We start from the raw sequence: 15,892 nt of genomic DNA, 5'->3' as shown, positions 1-15,892 counted from the left end.
ACCAGGTGCTGCCTCGGGGCGCCCTTCCCTAGCTTCTGCCGCCCCCGGCTCCAGCTCCGCCGGGGAGCCTGGATGGGCGCTCCTCCAGCTCACACTGACGCTCTTGGGCTCTCCTCAACTTTTAGTCCTACTCGGATCGTTCCTCTGTGCCCCTTTCTTACCTCTATCCTGTCTTTACCCTCCAGTTTTCTCCCTGCCTACTGTGACTCTCAGTTTCTACCATTCCTTTGCATCAAACCCTTCTCTCTCATTCACACGCTGCCCCCTCCCAGCCTCCCTGGATCCCCTGCGCTCCACTCTGACCTAAGACAAACTTTTTCCCTAGTGCAGTTTTCCACGTTTCTCTCCCTTTCCAACCCAGACCCCAGCACCCACTCTTCCAAATGCCCTACTTGAGAGGACAGGAAAAGCAGTGCCAGGAAATAGATGCTGTCCTAATATTTCCTTGGGGTTGAGTAATTATTGGTTCTCCTAATTTTCTTTCCAAACCAAGGAATCTCGTGATTTCCCGCAGTATACCCCCTCACAGTGTAAATTAATACGTTGAAAATAACCCTGAATTGGAGGCCAGGGGAGCAGGAGATGATCTTGTAGGGTCCTCACTGGCTTCCTTGTTAGAAAGGTAGTTGACCTTGGACAAGGTGCACCTCCATGGGCCTGACTCCTGCTGCAGCCCGGAGCTCGGTGACCTGCAGGGCGCTCAGAGCCAGCCTGTAGCTCCGGTCTATTACAGTTGTTGGTTGTTAGTAAAGTAAGGAGCCATTTCCTCCACCCGCCCTGAAACATACTTTTCATTGTGCTCAAATCAGGTAGAGAAATGCTGAGTTGACCTAAAGTTTGCAGGTGCCACGTGGACAGACAGTCCAGGGATTTCTCTGGTTGGAAAATGACTTGGCCTCTGAGAAATGACAATTGCTTTCTCATGCCCCTTAACCCCTGACCCTAAACTGGATCTGGAGAAATGACCCTTGTCTCCATGCCCCTCAGTGCTCACCCCTACACACACTCTTGTCAGAGCTTAGGTCATAGATGACAGAGAATAGGATTGGAGACCAGGTGCACCTATTTAGGAGAGCAGCCGGCAAGCACCCGGACTGTGCACATTTCTTGGTACCGATTCCATGGCATCCTCCTCCCCCAGGCCAGGGCCTGAGACTTCACGTAGCCTGCAGCTTTTAAAGCACTTTCTCATCTGTGGTTTCAGCTGGTGGAGCAGAGTAGCTGACACCCAGATCTGCCCTCCAAAAAGAAAACTGTATCCACCCTGATGAATGGGAAGTCGCTGTTTAAATAGGTGTGCTATTTTTAATAGGTGTTCTGCTTTCAAAGTGCTCTTGGCAAGTATCTTCTAATGGTTGGATTTCAGTTATATGACTTCCTCCCTTCTTACCAGAGCAGTACTCTTACTCCCCCTCTCCCCACCCTCCCCATCAAACACACCACTGGTGAAGGTTTGGCTTGGCCCAAGCCTGAATATTCTCAGGTGGTGTGGCAGACCTGGGCACAAACAGTGAAAGCAAATCAGAATGAGAGCTTCCTTCATTGCCCCTTCCTCTGTGCCTGGCACTGCTCTTAGCTCTTATTTAGATATATTGTGTGTTTTTATTCTCCCATTGACCCCTGAGGTAGCTTATCTCACCCCCTCACCCCCCCCCCCCATTTATAGATGGGGAAACTGAGTCTGTGGAAGTGAAGCAGTGTGCTCAAGATCATACAGCTCAGACAAAGCAAAGGATTTGTCTGTGGGCATTTCAGCTTCCAAAGCCCTTGCTCTTTCCCAGGGCCCCATGTAGGTGTCTGCCTGCCATCCCCACCTCCTCCTGCCCCCTCGGTGTTAACCTTGGTTTACTCTGCTGCCACCAGCCTCACTGCCTTCCTTCCCCTCTCCTCCTGCAGCAAAGGGACCTCAACTCCTTTCTGTGGACTATTCGGCGTGACCCCCCGGCCTACTTGTTTGGCACCATCCACGTCCCCTACACCCGCGTCTGGGACTTCATCCCGGACAACTCCAAGGCAGCCTTCCAGGCCAGTGCCCGTGTCTACTTCGAGCTGGACCTGACGGACCCCTACACCATCACAGCGCTGGCCAGCTGCCAGCTGCTGCCCCACGGGGAGAACCTGCAGGACGTGCTGCCCCGCGAGCTCTACTGGCGCCTGAAGCGCCACCTGGACTACGTGAAGCTGATGATGCCCTCCTGGATGACGCCGGCGCAGAGGGGCAAGGGGCTGTACGCTGACTACCTGTTCAATGCCATCGCGGGCAACTGGGAGCGCAAGAGGCCCGTGTGGGTGATGCTGATGGTGAACTCGCTCACGGAGACCGACGTGCGTTCCCGGGGCGTGCCCGTGCTCGACCTGTACCTGGCCCAGCAGGCCGAGAAGATGAAGAAGAGCACAGGGGCCGTGGAGCGGGTGGAGGAGCAGTGCCATCCACTCAATGGGCTCAACTTCTCCCAGGTAAGCACGCGGCCCCTGGCCCCTGAGCTGGGCAGCCCCTGTGCCCCTTGGTCTTCTTCTCTGATTGTCTTCCTTCTCTGGCAGCCAGGGCCTGCCATTCCCCCAAAGAGAGAGGGTCTTTTGGACTGTGGAGTGGCTCTCCAGCTGCTTTTGGGGTGGTCTGAGGGAAAACCGGTATGTGCTGGATTTGGGGGTAAGAGTTCGGGTGTTGGCTTCCCTCTCGGTGGTGTTACCTGTCGGGGATATACACTCCCCACCTGCCGTGCTTGCCTGAGCAGAAAGAATTTCCCTGGGAGCATCCGAGTGATGAAAAACAAAAAGAGGGAGCGGAAAGTTTGCCTTCGAGGCCCCGGATCTCAGGATCAAGAGGCTGTCCTGGGGCTGCTGTGTGGGCACATCCAGGCAGCAGCGAGTCAACAGGGGACTTGAGAGGGAGTCCTGGTGCCTGGGCCTGGGGGCAGGGCAGGTGTGGTGAGTGGACCTGGGGTCTATGGCTTGCTGTTGATGTGAAGCACTGTCGTTTCCCGGACCTTTGCAAAGCTCCAGACGACCCTCGGACTGCCTCCCTAGGCTGGGAGAAAGCCAGCCAGGATAGTTTTGGGGTTAATAATTTCAGAGAAATGTGTTCACTTAAAGGTTGACAGTTCTGATTTCTGAACCTAGGAGTGGAGGCAGGGAGAAGGGGCGAGCCTAGGAGGTTTAAAGTCTCGGGCTGCCAGAGACCTGATCCAGCAAAATGTCATTAAAAGCCCTGTTTCCATGGGCAGAGGTCACTCGCCGCTCACTGGCCCCAAACTCAACTCCGAGGCCCTGGGAACAATGAGTTCACATCTGTGCCTTGAGAACAGGCTGTCTCTCTGGGGTGGGGACTCGCATCAGGGCCGGTGGCTTCTGCACAGAGGCCCCCAGATGGGGCTTGGGCCGATGCCCCAGTGAGGAGTGAGGCGTGGGCCCGGGAGACGTGCTCCTCTGTGACGGACACGGCCCCATAAATTGGCCAGGCCAGCAACTACCACTGGGACCGAGCTGCTTGCTGCTCCTGAGATGTTGCAAGCTCTTCACCAGGGAAACAGCAGCAGAAACTGATCCCCCTTCAGAGATCTCTGGCCTTTGTTTTTCCAGGGGAAATGCAATATTGTCCCCAGGGAGGTAAGAAGCCAGATTGATTTGCCGGCCAAATGAAAGGCGGGTTTGTCGGTCCTCCTGCTGGCTCTCCCATAATTGTGGAGTCCTTACCCAGAGGGCCCTGGTGGCAGGAATATTGGGGCAGTTAGTCACGCCCCGCAGGGTTCTGACTACGCCTGACTCCTTCTCCACGGGGGAAAATCCTGTGCATTCTCTGGCCCCGCGCTGATTCCTCTGAACATACCGGCTTTCTCCCTCTGAAGTGACTTTCCCCTGCCAGCCTCGGGAGCTGATATCATCTGTGTCGGGTTCCCCAGCGCTCACCGCCCATCTCATTTTGGAGGAGGCAGGCTTGTGGGAGGCCCCTCTGTTCGGAGGCCTCATGTCTGGCCTCGATATCTTTTTTAGGCTGGGGAGGTGGGGGATCCACCATCATCTCAACACCCTCTTTGTACCAACCACAGAGGAATCCACGAGTGCTGAAGGGAGCACACCAACCCCCTGGTTAAACAGCCCCTGGCTTTAATCTGTCTCCCTTAAAACAACAACACTATCTTTCTCCGGGGTCTGGAAACACTGCTGTTCAACGGAATGACGGCGTTGGTAGGTTGCAAACATTTGCTGGAAAGCGTGTGAGGTTATGTTTTAGGAAAAGTTCCCGAGAGCCATTCATCGGCCAGTGAGGAGCCCGCTGACAGTCTCCAAAGCCCATGTTTGAAGATCAAACGGACTCAAATCTCTGGTTTCACAAACGTGCCCACCCCGTCTCCAGCCTGGGCCCGCTCTTAGCGCTGTTCTTGGGTCCAGCCCGTCCAGAGGGCTGCAGGAAGCCAGTCCCAAACAAAAGGAAACAGGTCTCCTCTTGGTTCCCTAATCTCCACACCCTTCACCACCTGCCAGAGTGTCCGGCCCCGACAATTTGTCCTGTTATCATTTTGGAGTGAGGTGATGAAATCTCTCCTCCATCCCCATGAGCGGCTGTGGGCGAACTGGGAGGGGAGGGATTGCAGAGCTTGGGTGGATGGGGTTGTTAGGGATCCCCCACCCCAACGTCAGAAATGCAACAGCCTTCTCGGTAAAATTGTATGCGCGTGTGCACAGTTTGATATGAACATCTGTGATGCATTATTGTACCAAAATATCTGTTAAGTGCATCAGATTTTTATTTTTTCTTTCCTTTCAGCATTACTGTTATTGCAAAATAGTTTTTTGGTAGGGGGGGCAAGGAGAGAGGAAGGCGGGAAATAGAAGCCTTAAAAGGGAGTACCTTTTTATTAAGACCTGGGATTTTAGTTTTGAGTATTTTTCAAATTTTAATATTTTCCTCTGGGTCGAAATACCGCATTTTTTTGCTGGCTAAGTCGAGAAAGGAAGCTTGCGTTTTGGAACTCCCTGGATTGGGGAACCACTGAAAAAGTTCCTTCCACCTTTGCACAGCTTGGAAGATTGGGCTCATTGGTCCTAATCTGTGATTTTAATATAAACGGAGTGTGCGAGCCCCAACATCACCTTGAGTTTGCTGTGTGACCTTGGGCAAGTCAGTTCCCCTCTCTGGGCCTTGTTTTTCCCTTCTGTGAAATGAGACACCAGGATTAGGTCATCATCCAAGTCCCTTCTAGCCCTGACATTCCATGGGACGGTTGTAATCAATTCCATGTGCCTGGCACTCTGCAGGAAGCTCCGTATGCTTTTCCATTTTGTTGGATTCTCACAGCCCTGGGGTTTTCTAAGGTGGGCAGTCAGAAAGGTTGGGTGACTTGCCCAAGGTCACGTGGCTAATAAGGAACAGAACCAGTCTGCCTGGCTCTGAATGAAGGATGCACTCTTCCTGCCACCCATGTAACTAGGTATTTTGTATCCTCTTGTAATCCTCCCTTCAGTCCTTTCTTCCGTTTCTTTCTCCCTTTTAGGACTTGAGGGCTTAAAAGTTTACTGCTTAGAAAATGTATACCTATGGAGAAATTATTTCTTTTGGCCACCGGGCCGAGGCAGGGATGGTGAAGGCAGCTCCTATAGAGATTTCCCTGATGTGTTACAGACCGCTCGGCCTCGTGGGCTGAAAGGAGATTTGCCTCTAGATTTCAGTCCCAGCTCTGGCTTGAAAGCCAGTGATTTGGGTATAACTGGTTTTCCTGTCTGTCCAATGGGGCCGTTAGTGACCAGTCTTTCTCAATAGAGCTGGTTTGGGGAAGACGTGAGGAGACTCTACATGTGGGAGGTTACTGAGAGGGTAAAATGACTACCTAGATAGAGGGAAAGAGTCTGGGCCGGCCCCGGGACTGAGAAAGAAAGAGGAGGGAAGCCTCGTCTCTGCCCTGTTAGCACCTTCTCCTAGCAGCCGTGTCCACTGCCCATCCTTTCTTGAACAGAGTAAAGCTGGAGTAATCAGGAGTGGTGGCGGCCCCTGCCCTCAGGGGCCTGTGAGTACCTGAGCCTTTAGTCCAATCTTGTGACAGTCTTGGGACCTGCAGATTTCAATCAGCTCCGTCAGCTGCCTCCAGGGACTGGTACCGGCTGCCACTCACTTGCTGGGCTGACTAGGAGACCTCCTTCTCCCTCTAGGGGGCCTCAGTCCCCCCCACCAGTTGGTGAGGAGCTGCACGAGAGGCTCTCGAAGTCATGTGGTTCTCTGAGGCATAATGAGAAAACGAGGACCCTGCCATTCTGTACTTTGTTTTAACAAACATGCGATGTCACCCATCCAGGGTGTGCAAAGCCTAAACACTTGGGCCTGGCTGCTAAGGTTATCCAGGTGTATGTAAAATCCCACAGCCCCTTCACTAGGGAGTTAGACACCATAAAGTCACCATTTATTGAGCTCTGTCTCTGTACAGGGCGCTACCTTAGACCTTGTAAGTACATCATCTCTAAACCTCACAGAAATGTGACAAGACGTATCATCATCTCTCTTTCTCAGACAATAAATTGAAGCTTAAAAAGGTTAAGTCATTTGGCTATGATTACACAACCAGGCCAGGCGGGCTCAGGGTCCAAACTTGGGCGTGTCTGATGCCAGAGTCCATGCTTCTTAGGCATGTGAGAGCTGACGTGATTTTTGTTTTTAATAGAAGGCATTATCTGGGTGTGTGTTTGAGTGGTGAGAGATGATCATATCTTGCTAAAAAATATTTTAAAAATAGAGATAATTAAAAAGTGCTCACACTGACTTTCTACTGGCTTACATCGGATCTACAGGTGATTCTAAAATCAGAGTTCTCAAAGACATCCCCAGCTTTCCAAGGGACCACTGTAAGGACGGCACCCCTAAGCAGGCACAGTTAAATAAGGGAGAGTCTCCTTAGTTTCTAGTCAGAGCTCTATCTTCACCCTTCAGGGACAACACTATTAATAGGTGCTCTATTAGTATTCAGAGAATGAATGAATGGTCGGAAACCATGATATGACTATCTCTGCTTCCCTTCCTTCCACCATGCAGCACTATTGAATGGATGGATGAATGAATGAATGAAGAGACTACATACGTGAGGAGCCCCCTCCTTGAACTTTAATAGCTCCATGCCTTCCTACAAGGACACAAAATATGAAAATCACCAAGTGGGTTGTTCAGATACAAAGCAGGCTCCAGCCCTGACCCCATTCCTACCTTCCCTGTGAGTCTGGGCTAGTCCTTTTCCCTTTCTGGGCCTAGATTGTCTTCTCTGTCCCAGGAGAGTGTGGGCTGTATGATTTCCAGGGCTGGCCCAGCTCTGATTTCTGCGGTGCTCGTCTTTGGCCCCATATCTTGGAGACCCTGAGCCACCCTGAGATGTTGAGCCTGTGTTCTCTGCAGCTGGGAGGGACGGGCAGTCTCTGGCGGGCTGCTGCTGATACCTGCTTGTCCGGAAGCTTGCTGGTTCTGGTGGGTGATCCTGCTGTCTCCTGCTGCAGTTTGCAGAGCGGAGAGAGCCCAGCCTGTCGCAGCACAGTCTGCTGGACACCTGCCCAGCCCTGGAGCCTTTTCCTCCATTAGGACTCCTCTCCCTCACTTTCTCACTCATTCAACCGGAGTGCCTCAGTATTAGACCAGTGCTGGGAGCAGAGACCTGGGAACAGCCTGCTTTTTCCTGCAGAGAGTTCACTGACTAGCTAGGAAGAGTGGGTGTCATTAGTCCTTGTATACATCTGTGGAAACCGAGGCACAGAGCGCCTGTGCATCAGGTTCTCCCGTGTCCTGGTTCTCCACACCTCATGGAGACCCTGTCCTCCCTTTCCCTTCCTGTCCCCATCTTTCAGAACCTGTCTCATTCCCATTCTCCAAAAATGGCCATTCCCAAGTCCTTCGTCTTCTTCAAGCCTCCATGGCAGTTAAAACAGCACTGACCAATGGTCCCTGTAGTCCACAGCCATAGTCCCTACTGGTGGCTCCCCATCAAATCTGTGCCCTCCCGAGTAAGGGATCAGACACCTCCGCAAGGCAGCAGGGCACCCCTCAGACCATGCAGAGTCCTCTTCTCCCCAGAAGTCATCTGCAGAGTGAGAGTCCCTCATTGTAGGATCAAAACACAGGCTGACCCAGTGTGCACCGTGTGACTCTAGCCCCTGGGCTGGGAAGCTGGCTTCCTCCGGCCCATCTCTACCCTGTGCTCTGTAGCCTGCCACCCCCATTGTGTCTCCCACACAGCCCTGTGCTCAGGAGCTGCTCAACAAATGCCCGGCACATGGCGTGGAAGGGGGACCTGTTAGCATCAACCCCCAAGCATGTGCCCAGAGAGCTGTTTGCAGAGCGCCCCTGCTGGCTTGGCAGGCTGTGTCCGCTCTCTCTGAACCGGTTAACTCAGACTTTAACATTTAATATATTAACACAACAGAGGAGTGTGGGGGGGAGGGGGGGACAAACTCAGGAGCAGATGCGCAGGATGGCTTCGGTGCCTCTGTGGCAGGAGGGAAACTAAGAATGGTAAAATCTTAGAATGTTAGGCTTAGAGGCACTTTGGGACTCGAAGAATCTTCACATTATGAAATCCTAGCCTCTCAGCTTTGAAGAATTTTCAGCTCACAGACTTCTAAAATTTTAGAGTTGGAAGGGACCGGTTCTCAAGAATTCCAAGAAGCCCGGTCCCCAAACCCATTGATCTCCTTCCCGCAACACACTTGCCAGCCAATGGCAGGCCCGAGACGGAAAGCCTGAGCGGTGAAGCGTTTTGTGACAGAGATAAAAATGGGCGCGTGCCTTTGTTAATAGTTCCCATTTGGACGTCCCTGAAAGCCAGGAAGAGGTCGCCGGGTAAGGCAGCTTTCCGAGGGAGGAAACTGAAGAATGCGACGTGCGCCGCGGCCTGCCAGCCAAGCTGCCGGCGTTCTTTCCCCCTCAAGTTTGCTTCTAAATATTATCCACTTCACTCCCTTTTATCTCCCATCACTGGCTCTCTGTCCGCCCACTTAATCCACAGGCAGCCGGTGGCCCAGCGTTCAGCTCTGCTTGGCGGCTGCCAAGCTGTCTCGCCGAGCAGCTCCTCCAGGATCCGCAGGCTTTTACATCTGTGCCCTGCGGCCGCTGGAACACAACACTGTTGCCCCACGCTTGGAAGCACTGTTGCTTGTGTCGGGCCCCTCCCTCTCCAGGAATTTCCTCCCTTTCTCTTCTGCTTTTGAATCCTATGAGATTTTTCAAGGCTCAGCTCAAAGCTGTACCTCCTCCAGGAAGTCCTCCCAAATGCTCCTAAATCCAATCTGCTCGAGAAGACTTGGTTCAAAGCGTTGCTGGATGCCCAGCCACATCTATTCTTCCCCTCTGGGAATTTTTTATGACATTTTATGACATTCTTTCAGCACTTATATATTTTAGTTTATATTATAGTGATTACTGAGGCAGTCTTTTCTTTCCTAATAGACCCAGATTCAAAAGCTAGTTTAAAATATGCTTACAATTGACTACAGAATTAGACTGAAGGTGTTCCAGGTCTGAAGCTGGGGCTTTGTGGTGCATTCTGTGGTTGGGGTGTTGGCAGCTTTGGTTGTTAAAACAGACGGCACCTTGGCCTCCATATGCACAGAAAAGCCTTTAGACTTCCCACCGGAGCCGTGTAGAGAGTTCTGTACTGATGCTGGCCCATTTGGTCAGGGCTCTGTAGCACCCAGAGGTCCCTGTTGGAGTGCTCTCTCTCCAGCCTGGAACACTTGGTTGTTTCCTCTTCCTCATCTCTTACTTTCGAACAAAGGCCTCTTTTTTATCCTCTTTACTCCCCAGAGCACACATGAGCCTCGCCAGGCTCACCCCACCCTCCCACTTTGTTTGCATTTTAAAATGTTTAACTTGACCCATTACTTGCTACTTGGGTTTGGGGCTGTAGCGATGTGACCTGTGCTGGTTCTCCCTCCCTCCCTGCCTCTCACACACAAACCTTGGTCATGCCTCCGTTTGTTTGCTTATGCTGTTCCCTCTTTTTCTGGTTCCTTCCCAGTTTTTATTGTCTGGCTAATTCTTACTCCTCTGCAGCAGCAAAGGTTCCTGAGGGCAGTCCACTTTAAATACTGGCTTGTTGCCTAGCCTGTTTGGCTCAGTGGATAGAGCGTCAGCCCACGGACTGAAGGGTCTCGGGTTTGATTCCTCTGTTGCAGGCTCAATTCCGGGCCCTGGTTGAGGGGCTGGGGAGGAGCTGTGGGAAGCAACTAGTTGATGTGTCTCTCTCACATCAATGTTTCTCTCTGTGTTTCTCTCCCTCTTCCTTCCACTCTCTCTAAAAAATCAATGGAAAATATATCCTCGGGTGAGGATTAATAAAAGTCTGGACTCTTCAAACAAATGCCATTTATAGCACTTCATTCACAGTCACACGATTGCACTTCCCCATGGGCTGATGTTACCTGCATAAGTCAGCAGTTTGAGTTTAGGTGTAATGATGTGATTGCCTTTTAGCATGGTGGGGGTTTTTCCTTAATTTTTTATCAAGGTAAAATTGACATAACATATTAGTTTCAGATGTACAATGCAATGATTGTATATTTGTATATATTGCAAAGTTGCATTGTGTTTTGAAAGGATCAGTGGGTATCTTAGTTTGCATGACGGCCTAACAAAACACCATAGACTGGCTTACACAATAGAAATTTACTTTCTCACAATTCTGGAGGCTGGAAGTGTGCAATAGGGTACCAGCTTGGTTGGGTTCTGGTGAGAGCTCTGCGGCTTGCAGACAGCTGTCTTTTCATTGTGTGCTCACATGGCCGGGTTGGGAAGGGTGGAGAGAGACAGGTGTAGAGGTATGAGTTGAAATAGAGAGAGAGCAAACTCACTGGTTTCTGTTCTTATAAGGGCACTAATCCCATTACCAGGGCTCCACCTTCATGATCTCCTTACACCTAATTACCTCACAGTCTCCATCTCCAAATAGCATCATATGGGAGGTTAGGGCTTCAACATATGAATGGGTGCAGCGCACACATTCAGTCCACAGCAGCAGATGAGATGTACCTGGGTCACACTGAATGCCAAGTATCCTTGAAAAGAGCCTGAAGGTCCCCAGACAAGGTCCATACAAGTCAGAGCCCTGAAGCCATCTCTAGAGGACAGCCTAGGGCCTTAGGATTGTGCAGTCTCTGCAGTGGCACCTGATGCTGGAGTCGGATCCCCCCTGAATAGGCAAGGGGACTTCCCGGGGGCCCCTGCAGGCTTTCAGATCAGTACTGCCCACCATTCTCTCCCCTGCAGACAGTGCCAATATTCCCTGCTGACATCCTGTTGCCTCTTTGCTTTGGGTTCTCCCTTTCCTTCCCATTGGGTCAGGAAGGGCCAGGGGAAACGTTACAATTTACTTCTCATTTGCTCTTACCTTCTGAGCCTGTGTTCTCTGCATAAGAACTCCTACCCCATGTCTCTCATTCAGAGGAATATCCTGGTCTGATTCTACCTTTGAACCAAGAACTAGTCAAGTAAGTTTACACAGCACGGTGCTGACTCACAGTTATCAGTGTGTTTTTAAATTAGCATCATTTCAGTGCCCAGAATCATGGCATTAGTTCCTACTGTATGTCAGAAATTGGGCTAGTTACCTGACCTTTCACAGTGAACAAGCTGATGCTGTTCCCAGGTGCTCCCTTTCTGGGTGGGGTGGGAATGGGCAGAGGTGTTTTACATTGTGGCAGGATGAGGGTGGCCTGGGGGTAAAATAGTGTGTGTGGGAGCACAGAAGATGGCGCACTTCCCAGTCCTGGGGAGGTTTGGGAAGGCTTCCTGGAGGAAGCACAGGTGAAGCTGAGAACGGAAGGAGGAAAACTTAGCAGGCAAATGCTGAGGGTTCTAGGCCCAGGAGGCTGGGGGTGTCTACACCAGAGCCAGGAGTGGCGTGGTGCAGACTCTCCGAAGTTCAGCTTGGCCGGTGTGCATGGGCTGTGGCAAGCTGAGGCTGAATGAAACCACCTGCCTGCTGTCTGCACGCCTCCGCCTCTGCCCGCGGGCGCCGTTCTGGGCAGAGCACAGAGATGTGCCAGGCCCATCTCCCAGCTGGTCTGCTTTGCTCAGGCCACGTGGCCGCTCTTCTGCCTCCCTGGATTGAACTGGATTTCACCAGCACCAGTGATCCTTCCTGAAAGAGCAGCATGCCTTCCTGCCCACCCTTTGGCCAGGCTGGTAACCCCACTGGGACCTCGCAGACGGGCCTGCAAGCTGGCACCTGGGGAAGTGCCAAGCTCCCATCTCCACGACCAGCCCTGCCCCGGGAAGGTACAGTGCAAAGATAAAAGGCAAGGCCTTCCCCCGCCACCCCCTTGTCTGTTGAAAGGGCTTACCTGTTTCCTTCCTATTAAGGTTATTTAAAGTTTTCCAGCCAGTTTTGTCTCCTGGGGACTTAATGCCCCTTCTAGGCAGTTGGCAAATTAAGCCTCGGGTCCCATTTGAAAGCCCTTTATAGAAAGGAAGATTCCGGTGGAAAAAGCCTTTTGGAAATCTCTCTGGCTCATCCTTTAGCCTTTGTTCACGAGGCTTCCCTTTCTTGAGCTGCTCAGCCCTGAGTTTGAGAAGAGACAAAAGCTTAATAGGCGATGATAATTCCACCCATCTGCATCTGGGTTTGCAATTTTCAGTCTCTCACATGCACTACTGTCCTGCCTCCCAGCCCCCTTGGGGACACCTAGAAAGGACTACACCCCTTCCCCCCAGTGTTCAGACTCCCAGTGGTCCTGGTGGATTCCTCCTGCCGAGTAGCTATAGCATCTATTGGATTGTGGGACATTTTTGAGCACCAGATGTCTGTGGGGGCTGAGATGTATCTTGAAGAGCAGATGGGCCATGGGGAGCGGGGTACATTAAGACCTTTTGGGTCCTCAGTGGTGATACTTGGTCACCGTGCTTGCCCTTGACTGGGATGACCAGTGGCCCCAGGACTACATAATCCCCATGCCTGCTGGTGGTCTTGCAGGTGATTTCATATGATTCTGCTCCCATCACTATAGTTTTGTGGAGAGGGCGGTGAGAAAGGCAAGCGGGGTTCTGGATGGGGTTGAAGAGGACTGGGGCCCCTGGAGGTGGGAGGGGGAAAGGCCTCGCCTGGAGGAGAGGAGACTGTTCAGCCAACGCGCCAGGCTGGGGACGAGCAGAGGGCGAGCCTGGCTCTCCCTCTCTTGGGCCTATTCCGTCCTTTCCCACGAGAGCCATTGTGAGTGCCTGTGATGTGCTCAGGGTTCATCATAGGAAATTCCTGAAACACTCCTGAAAGGTAAGTATTGTTTCCCCCATTTTGACGAAATTGAGGCTGAGTACTTTGTGCAAAATGATGGAGCCAGGATTTCTACTTGGATCTTTTGATGCCTGAAGAGAGAGACGGGACTGGAGTTGGAATGCCAAGCTTTACCAGGTTGGCTGGACAACTGAGGGTCTGTTTCTACGTCCGGAAAAGGGGGGCTCACGGTAGTCTTTCCCCCCTGGTGTGCTGTGAGGAGTGAATGAGGTAATGCATGTAAACCGCATAGCTGGGTGCCTGGCAGCCGGCGAAAGGTGATGAATGGTAATTGTGGTGGTTTAAGTTCAGGTTATTCTAATTATTGTTATTGGCCCATTTCACACTGTCTGTGCTTTGAGGTGAAGCCCATCCCATAGAGATCCTTTAGCGTCTCACACGCTGAGCCTCATCCTGAGCAGATTGGCTGTCCTGATGGGAACCAGGGAGTCTGATAACTGGGAGCGTGGTCAGTTTTTTCCGACCATCTGCAGAGTGTAATGTTGGATCCTCCTCATTCAGCTTCCCTGTGATCTCCCACTGCTACCTGGAGTGGGGACACATCAAAAAGAGGGATCAAGGAGTTTAGGCTGGAGACCTGGTTTGAGGCTCAGCTCTTCCGGGGGTTATAGGCCCACGATCTGGGGCGATTCCCTCTCTCAGGGCCGGTTCCCTCTCCTGTGCAGGTGGCTGGATGTCAACAGCAGGGACTCAGAATTATGGGGAGAATTAAGGGCTCAAGCCTGGGAAGGACTTGATTAGCTCTCAAGTGCTCTGTGCTCTCAGTACTTGGTGTGCAGGTGTTTTTCCTTTGCTGTTGCTCCCAAAGAGAAATACCCTGTAAAGACTTAGGGAATTGAATTTGTTAATATGAAACTGTTCATCCCTCTGTTTGTTAACAAGTGATATTGGGATTTACACGGTGCCAGGCTTAGTTCCAGGTCATGAATGTGGGGCTGGTGAGGAAGGGAGGGTTTGAAGAGACCTCAGTGAAAGGTGCTTCATAGCAGAGTGCTAAGAATAGGGGTGAGTCACCATGGCCGGGTGCTCAGTTCATTAGAGCATCGTCCCGATATGCCAAGGTTTGGGGATAAAGCCTGGGAAGGACTTTATTAGCTCTCAGGGTACATACAAGAATCAATCAAGGAATGCATACATAAGTGGAACAATAAATCGATGTTTCCCTCTCTCTCTCTCTCTCTCTCTCTGCCTTCCTCTCTCTCTAAAATCAATTAAGAAAGAAAAAAGAAAAGTCCTTTATATGCACTGCCCCACTTAATCCTCACCACAGTCTCTCAGGTACATACTGTTATTCAGCCCCATTTTACAGGTGAGGAAACTGAGGCACAGATAGGTTAATTCACTCACCTGCGGTCACAGTCACTGAGTGGAGGATCTGAACTCAAACCTAGGAAGTCTGGCTGCAGAGCCTGCGCTCTCAACCTCTGTAGCGGATGAAAAGGGCCTGAATCTGATAGTTAGGGAAGGGGGGCATCTCTTTTTCTGAGACTGAAAGTATGAAAGGTTGGGAGGGCAGGGAGTTGATAGACTTCTGATGTTCCCTCCTGCGGAAGGCTGCCACTATGGCAAGGAGAGGATGAGGTGGCCTGATTGCGAGGACCTCCAGTGAGAAGGTTGTGAGGAGAGAGGCTGTGTGGGGATTGAGAGCAGAAGCTGCCCTTGGCAGGCAAAGGGGTGGCACAGCAGCCTGAGGGCCCAACAGAAGTGGAGGCTATCGGTTTGTCACAGCACCAGTCTGGATGGCTGGGGTGCTTCTCCACAGAGCTCTCTATGGGGGTGCAGGCATGGGGAAAGGTGACAGAGAGCCACTTCCAGCCGCCGAGCCCCAGGGAGTCTGTTCAGTTACCACAATAGCTGGACAGCATATCAGTTCCCACCTGTCTGTCTTTGCTGAGCCCTGACCCTGAGACCCCACCCCCATGGTGGCTGGGGCTTTGCAGGGACTCAGCCGGTCCTCTGGAGGCCGAATGGAAGCTATACCAAGATGGATGAGACTGCATCCTTGCTGTCCCGGAGTACTCTTTGCTGGTGAAGATGCTCAATTTCTATGCAATAGGCAGACCACCTCTCCTTACGAGAAGCAGGCTTGGCTAGGCATTCATACCTATACTTGCACTGTACTTGTAGTTTCATGTCACCTGAGCCCAGTGCTGAGGGACAAAGAGGTGTTCCTGGGTTCAGAAGGAGCACCGTGTATGGGGGTAATACTGATCCAGGTGGAGGGACGACCCACACTCACAGTGGAGAATGCTTTCAGGAGGCATGGAGAGTACGGAATTGGGCCACATGGAGGAAGCCTCCTGAGCCATGTTAAGAGGTTTGGGGTTGATCCTGGGTGCATTGGGCCCACTCCTGTGTTCTGTAATTCATCAAACAGGAGCATCTCACCAGGCTTTCCTGGAAATCTCAAACTTGGGCTGGAGGAAGGAGCTGCCCTATGAGGGAGGGTCTTTTTCATCATCAGATGCAGGATGCTCTCACTGCTGGGCCAGAGGAGACGGACTCTCCACTTCCGGAACAGGAACTGGGGGGTAAGGGTTTCTCTTAAAAACTGGATCATAAAAGTGGTGGTGGGTGAATGACACCACCCATAGTTAAATAATAGGGTGTCTCAAAAATGAATACACATTTTAATAGCT

The 15,892-nt window shown here is 51.7% G+C and overlaps 1 protein-coding gene across 1 annotated transcript in view; it reads left to right on the top strand.

Moving 5' to 3' along the window:
* The first annotated feature begins 1,206 nt into the window (after window positions 1-1,206).
* Window positions 1,207-15,892, top strand: part of TRABD2B (TraB domain containing 2B) — a 189,573-nt gene continuing 174,887 nt past the window's right edge. Inside the window, exons 1-2 of the mRNA XM_014454558.2 lie at window positions 1,207-1,294; window positions 1,897-2,457. Coding sequence (XP_014310044.2) covers window positions 2,185-2,457 — 273 coding nt within the window. The 5' untranslated portion in view covers window positions 1,207-1,294; window positions 1,897-2,184. The remainder of the gene's footprint in view (window positions 1,295-1,896; window positions 2,458-15,892) is intronic.

Source organism: Myotis lucifugus, unplaced genomic scaffold (genome assembly GCF_000147115.1).
Source record: "Myotis lucifugus unplaced genomic scaffold, Myoluc2.0 scaffold_37, whole genome shotgun sequence".
NCBI classification, from domain to species: Eukaryota; Metazoa; Chordata; class Mammalia; order Chiroptera; family Vespertilionidae; genus Myotis; species Myotis lucifugus.
This window is presented reverse-complemented; position numbering and strand designations above follow the sequence as displayed.